Source organism: Oncorhynchus gorbuscha, unplaced genomic scaffold, assembly GCF_021184085.1.
Source record: "Oncorhynchus gorbuscha isolate QuinsamMale2020 ecotype Even-year unplaced genomic scaffold, OgorEven_v1.0 Un_scaffold_8934, whole genome shotgun sequence".
NCBI classification, from domain to species: domain Eukaryota; kingdom Metazoa; phylum Chordata; class Actinopteri; order Salmoniformes; family Salmonidae; genus Oncorhynchus; species Oncorhynchus gorbuscha.
In genome coordinates, this window is record NW_025752009.1 from 1 (window position 1) to 7,500 (window position 7,500).

General features: G+C 54.9%; 1 protein-coding gene across 1 annotated transcript in view; it reads right to left on the reverse strand.

Annotated features, from left to right (window-relative positions):
* Nucleotides 1-4,207: 4,207 nt before the first annotated feature.
* Nucleotides 4,208-7,500, reverse strand: part of LOC124030034 (ras GTPase-activating protein 3-like) — a gene marked incomplete at its 5' end in the record, with an annotated part of 7,204 nt that continues 3,911 nt past the window's right edge. Inside the window, 2 exon segments of the mRNA XM_046341553.1 lie at nucleotides 4,208-4,786; nucleotides 5,654-5,837. Of these exon segments, the coding sequence (XP_046197509.1) occupies nucleotides 4,711-4,786; nucleotides 5,654-5,837 (260 nt within the window).

A 7,500-nucleotide genomic window follows, 5' to 3' on the forward strand; every position in this document is an offset into this window, starting at 1 on the left:
TAGTTCTGTTGGTTTGGACATAGCAACCAGTCACCGGGTTAGTTCTGTTGCTTTGGACATAGCAACCAGTCACCGGGTTAGTTCTGTTGGTTTGGACATAGCAACCAGTCACCGGGTTAGTTCTGTTGCTTTGGACATAGCAACCTGTCACCGGGTTAGTTCTGTTGGTTTGGACATAGCAACCAGTCACCGGGTTAGTTCTGTTGCTTTGGACATAGCAACCAGGGTTAGTTCTGTTGGTTTGGACATAGCAACCAGTCACCGGGTTAGTTCTGTTGCTTTGGACATAGCAACCAGGGTTAGTTCTGTTGGTTTGGACATAGCAACCAGTCACCGGGTTAGTTCTGTTGCTTTGGACATAGCAACCAGTCACCGGGTTAGTTCTGTTGCTTTGGACATAGCAACCAGGGTTAGTTCTGTTGGTTTGGACATAGCAACCAGTCACCGGGTTAGTTCTGTTGCTTTGGACATAGCAACCTGGGTTAGTTCTGTTGGTTTGGACATAGCAACCAGTCACCGGGTTAGTTCTGTTGCTTTGGACATAGCAACCAGGGTTAGTTCTGTTGGTTTGGACATAGCAACCAGTCACCTGGTTAGTTCTGTTGCTTTGGACATAGCAACCAGTCACCGGGTTAGTTCTGTTGTTTTGGACATAGCAACCAGGGTTAGTTCTGTTGGTTTGGACATAGCAACCAGTCACCGGGTTAGTTCTGTTGCTTTGGACATAGCAACCTGGGTTAGTTCTGTTGGTTTGGACATAGAAACCAGTCACCGGGTTAGTTCTGTTGCTTTGGACATAGCAACCAGTCACCGGGTTAGTTCTGTTGGTTTGGACATAGCAACCAGGGTTAGTTCTGTTGGTTTGGACATAGCAACCAGTCACCGGGTTAGTTCTGTTGGTTTGGACATAGCAACCAGTCACCGGGTTAGTTCTGTTGCTTTGGACATAGCAACCAGTCACCGGGTTAGTTCTGTTGCTTTGGACATAGCAACCAGTCACCGGGTTAGTTCTGTTGGTTTGGACATAGCAACCCGTCACCTGGTTAGTTCTGTTGCTTTGGACATAGCAACCTGGGTTAGTTCTGTTGGTTTGGACATAGCAACCCGTCACCTGGTTAGTTCTGTTGCTTTGGACATAGCAACCAGTCACTGGGTTATTTTAGTTGGTTTCCCACAATGCAGAGAGTGAACCATAATGGCCGTACCATCCATAGGCCCTGGACCTGACCATTAACTAGATTCACAGTAGGAGAAATCTGAGGGAATGCATACACAACTGGGATTTGTAGTTCTGACCCAGGGACAGGGTACAGGCCAGGGTACAGGCCAGGGGACAGGCCAGGGGACAGGCCAGGGGACAGGGTACAGGCCAGGAGGCAGCAGAGTTCTGACCCAGACCAGGAGACAGCAGAGTTCTGACCCAGGGACAGGGGACAGGCCAGGGGACAGGCCAGGGGACAGGCCAGGGGACAGGCCAGGGGACAGGGTACAGGCCAGGGGACAGGCCAGGGGACAGGCCAGGGGACAGCAGAGTTCTGACCCAGACCAGGAGGCAGCAGAGTTCTGACCCAGACCAGGAGGCAGCAGAGTTCTGACCCAGGGACAGGCCAGGAGGCAGCAGAGTTCTGACCCAGGGACAGGGTACAGGCCAGGAGGCAGCAGAGTTCTGACCCAGGGACAGGGTACAGACCAGGAGGCAGCAGAGTTCTGACCCAGGGACAGGGTACAGGCCAGGAGGCAGCAGAGTTCTGACCCAGGGACAGGGTACAGGCCAGGAGGCAGCAGAGTTCTGACCCAGGGACAGGGTACAGGCCAGGAGGCAGCAGAGTTCTGACCCAGGGACAGGGTACAGGCCAGGAGGCAGCAGAGTTCTGACCCAGGGACAGGGTACAGGCCAGGAGGCAGCAGAGTTCTGACCCAGGGACAGGGTACAGGCCAGGAGGCAGCAGAGTTCTGACCCAGGGACAGGGTACAGGCCAGGAGGCAGCAGAGTTCTGACCCAGACCAGGAGACAGCAGAGTTCTGACCCAGGGACAGGGTACAGGCCAGGAGGCAGCAGAGTTCTGACCCAGGGACAGGGTACAGGCCAGGGGTCAGCAGAGTTCTGACCCAGACCACGAGGCAGCAGAGTTCTGACCCAGGGACAGGCCAGGAGGCAGCAGAGTTCTGACCCAGGGACAGGCCAGGAGGCAGCAGAGTTCTGACCCAGGGACAGGCCAGGAGGCAGCAGAGTTCTGACCCAGGGACAGGGTACAGGCCAGGAGGCAGCAGAGTTCTGACCCAGGGACAGGGTACAGGCCAGGAGGCAGCAGAGTTCTGACCCAGGGACAGGGTACAGGCCAGGAGGCAGCAGAGTTCTGACCCATACCAGGAGGCAGCAGAGTTCTGACCCAGGGACAGGGTACAGGCCAGGGGACAGGCCAGGGGTCAGCAGAGTTCTGACCCAGGGACAGACCAGGAGGCAGCAGAGTGCTGACCCAGGGACAGGGTACAGGCCAGGAGACAGCAGAGTTCTGACCCAGGGACAGGGTACAGGCCAGGAGACAGCAGAGTTCTGACCCAGACCAGGAGGCAGCAGAGTTCTGACCCAGGGACAGGCCAGGAGGCAGCAGAGTTCTGACCCAGGGACAGGGTACAGGCCAGGAGGCAGCAGAGTTCTGACCCAGGGACAGGGTACAGGCCAGGAGGCAGCAGAGTTCTGACCCAGGGACAGGGTACAGGCCAGGAGGCAGCAGAGTTCTGACCCAGGGACAGGGTACAGGCCAGGAGGCAGCAGAGTTCTGACCCAGGGACAGGGTACAGGCCAGGAGGCAGCAGGCCAGACCAGGACAGCAGAGTTCTGACCCAGGGACAGGGTACAGGCCAGGAGGCAGCAGTGTTCTGACCCAGACCAGGAGACAGCAGAGTTCTGACCCAGGGACAGGGTACAGGCCAGGAGGCAGCAGAGTTCAACACATACATAGTCGGACTCCAAGTGGACAGTCCTTCAACCTAGAGTTTGGTCTGTGTGACTTGAAATACAAAGGAATCGGTTGTTTCGCACCATTACCACTTAAACCATTTAGTTATCAAACATTACATCAACATGAGCAATAAAATAAGATTGTTTCAGAACGAGGCAGTAGCTTTATGTCCGTTGTGGGGCGATTGTTTCAGAACGAGGCAGTAGCTTTATGTCCGTTGTGGGGCGATTGTTTCAGAACGAGGCAGTAGCTTTATGTCCGTTGTGGGGCGATTGTTTCAGAACGAGGCAGTAGCTTTATGTCCGTTGTGGGGAGATTGTTTCAGAACGAGGCAGTAGCTTTATGTCCGTTGTGGGGCGATTGTTTCAGAACGAGGCAGTAGCTTTATGTCCGTTGTGGGGAGATTGTTTCAGAACGAGGCAGTAGCTTTATGTCCGTTGTGGGGAGATTGTTTCAGAACGAGGCAGTAGCTTTATGTCCGTTGTGGGGAGATTGTTTCAGAACGAGGCAGTAGCTTTATGTCCGTTGTGGGGAGATTGTTTCAGAACGAGGCAGTAGCTTTATGTCCGTTGTGGGGCGATTGTTTCAGAACGAGGCAGTAGCTTTATGTCCGTTCAGAACGAGGCAGTAGCTTTATGTCCGTTGTGGGGCGATTGTTTCAGAACGAGGCAGTAGCTTTATGTCCGTTGTGGGGAGATTGTTTCAGAACGAGGCAGTAGCTTTATGTCCGTTGTGGGGAGATTGTTTCAGAACGAGGCAGTAGCTTTATGTCCGTTGTGGGGAGATTGTTTCAGAACGAGGCAGTAGCTTTATGTCCGTTGTGGGGAGATTGTTTCAGAACGAGGCAGTAGCTTTATGTCCGTTGTGGGGAGATTGTTTCAGAACGAGGCAGTAGCTTTATGTCCGTTGTGGGGCGATTGTTTCAGAACGAGGCAGTAGCTTTATGTCCGTTGTGGGGAGATTGTTTCAGAACGAGGCAGTAGCTTTATGTCCGTTGTGGGGCGATTGTTTCAGAACGAGGCAGTAGCTTTATGTCCGTTGTGGGGAGATTGTTTCAGAACGAGGCAGTAGCTTTATGTCCGTTGTGGGGCGATTGTTTCAGAACGAGGCAGTAGCTTTATGTCCGTTGTGGGGCGATTGTTTCAGAACGAGGCAGTAGCTTTATGTCCGTTGTGGGGCGATTGTTTCAGAACGAGGCAGTAGCTTTATGTCCGTTTTGTCAGAACGAGGCGATGTGTTTCAGAACGAGGCAGTAGCTTTATGTCCGTTGTGGGGAGATTGTTTCAGAACGAGGCAGTAGCTTTATGTCCGTTGTGGGGCGATTGTTTCAGAACGAGGCAGTAGCTTTATGTCCGTTGTGGGGCGATTGTTTCAGAACGAGGCAGTAGCTTTATGTCCGTTGTGGGGAGATTGTTTCAGAACGAGGCAGTAGCTTTATGTCCGTTGTGGGGCGATTGTTTCAGAACGAGGCAGTAGCTTTATGTCCGTTGTGGGGCGATTGTTTCAGAACGAGGCAGTAGCTTTATGTCCGTTGTGGGTTAAAGTGCGTGGTCACTGGTACACCAACAGTCCATTGTGTTGTAGCACATCATCATAGACTCTTCCATTAGACCTCGGCTCTGAGTGTCCGTGTTCTGAAAGATGCACCATGGGAAGCCGTGGACCAGGAGTAACCAGGAAGTGTTGCTAGGTCTCAGGTCATCGGGGGCGGAGCTCTGCGCTTCATGGCAGTGGTTGGTGGGCGGGGCTAGATGGAGTAGGTGGAGCTCTCAGACTGTTGGTGGATGTAACACTGAAAACTCTTGTCTCCGATTGGATGATCCCTGCGGGAACACAGAGAAGAGGGGTGTGGTCAGGAGGGTGAATTGTTACAGAACATTATTACAGAGTGACTGTGTGTGTGTGTGTGTGTGTGTGTGTGTGTGTGTGTGTGTGTGTGTGTGTGTGTGTGTGTGTGTGTGTGTGTGTGTGTGTGTGTGTGTCCACTACATGGACCCTTCTAGACTGTTAGTACTGTCCCAGAACAGACCCAGATCAGAACCAGACCAGAACCAGACCTGTCCCAGACCTGTCCTGGACCAGACCTGTCCCGGACCAGACCCAGACCAGACCTGTCCCAGATCAGACCCTGTCCCAGACTAGAACCAGACCAGAACCAGACCTGTCCCAGACCAGACCTAGACCTGTCCCGGGCCAGACCTTCCCGGACCAGAACCAGACCCAGACCTGTCCCGGGCCAGACCTTCCCGGACCAGAACCAGACCTGTCTCAGACCAGACCCAGACCTGTCCCGTACCCAGACCTGTCCCGGATCAGACCCTGTCCCAGACTAGAACCAGACCAGAACCAGACATGTCCCAGACCAGACCCAGACCTGTCCCGGACCAGACCCAGACCTATCCCAGACCAAACCCAGACCTGTCTCAGGACAGAACCAGACCTGTCCCGGACCAGAACCAGACCTGTCCCGGACCAGAACCAGACCTGTCCCAGACCAGACCCAGACCTGTCCCAGACCAGACACAGACCTGTCCCGGACCAGAACCAGACCTATCCCAGACCAGACCCAGACCAAACACAGACCAGACCCAGACCTGTCCTGGACCAGACCCAGACCTGTCCCGGACCAGACCCAGACCTGACCCAGACCAGACCCAGACCAGAACCAGCCACAGTAGAAAGAGACTTACTGGCTGCCGATCTTGGTCTTCCTGAACATGTCTCGTTTGTACTTGGTGTGCTGCTGCTCCAGTGTCTGAACAGAGGAGATGATGACTCTCAGGGTCTTATAGGTCTCCCGGGGATCGTCGATGAGGAAGCAGGAATACTCCTCCTGCTCTGGGCCGTCATATACCGATCTACTGCCACAGGCCTCTGGAGGGGAGGAGGACACGGTCAGGCTGAGAGACTCACACACACACAGGCCTCTGGAGGGGAGGAGGACACGGTCAGGCTGAGAGACTCACACACACACAGGCCTCTGGAGGGGAGGAGGACACGGTCAGGCTGAGAGACACACACACACACAGGCCTCTGGAGGGGAGGAGGACACGGTCAGGCTGAGAGACTCACACACACACAGGCCTCTGGAGGGGAGGAGGACACGGTCAGGCTGAGAGACACACACACACACAGGCCTCTGGAGGGGAGGAGGACACGGTCAGGCTGAGAGACACACACACACACAGGCCTCTGGAGGGGAGGAGGACACGGTCAGGCTGAGAGACTCACACACACACAGGCCTCTGGAGGGGAGGAGGACACGGTCAGGCTGAGAGACACACACACACACACACACACACACACACACACACACACACACACACACACACACACACACACACACACACACACACACACACACACACACACACACACACACACACACACACACACACACACACACACACACACAGGCCTCTGGAGGGGAGGAGGACATGGTCAGGCTGAGAGACACACACACACACACACAGGCCTCTGGAGGGGAGGAGGACATAGTCAGGCTGAGAGACACACACACACACAGGCCTCTGGAGGGGAGGAGGACATGGTCAGGCTGAGAGACACACACACACACACACAGGCCTCTGGAGGGGAGGAGGACATAGTCAGGCTGAGAGACACACACACACACAGGCCTCTGGAGGGGAGGAGGACATAGTCAGGCTGAGAGACACACACACACACAGGCCTCTGGAGGGGAGAAGGACATGGTCAGGCTGAGAGACACACACAGGCCTCTGGAGGGGAGAGAACACGGTCAGGCTGAGACACACACACACACACACACACACACACACACACACACACACACACACACACACACACACACACACACACACACACACACACACACACACACACACACACACACACACACACACACACACACACACACACACACGCCTCTGGAGGGGAGAGAACACGGTCAGGCTGAGACACACACACACACACACACACACACACACACACACACACACACACACACACACACACACACACACACACACACACACACACACACACACACACACACACACACACACACACACACACACACACACACAGGCCTCTGGAGGGGAGAGAACACGGTCAGGCTGAGACACACACACACACACACACACACACACACACACACACACACACACACACACACACACACACACACACACACACACACACACACACACACACACACACACACACACACACACACACACAGGCCTCTGGAGGGGAGGAGGACATGGTCAGGCTGAGAGACACACACACACAGGCCTCTGGAGGGGAGGAGGACACGGTCAGGCAGAGAGACACACACACACAGGCCTCTGGAGGGGAGGAGGACACGGTCAGGCAGAGAGACACACACACACAGGCCTCTGGAGGGGAGGAGGACACGGTCAGGCTGAGAGACTCACACACACAGGCCTCTGGAGAGGAGGACACGGTCAGGCTGAGAGACACACACACACACAGGCCTCTGGAGAGGAGGAGGACACGGTCAGGCAGAGAGACTCACACACACAGGCCTCTGGAG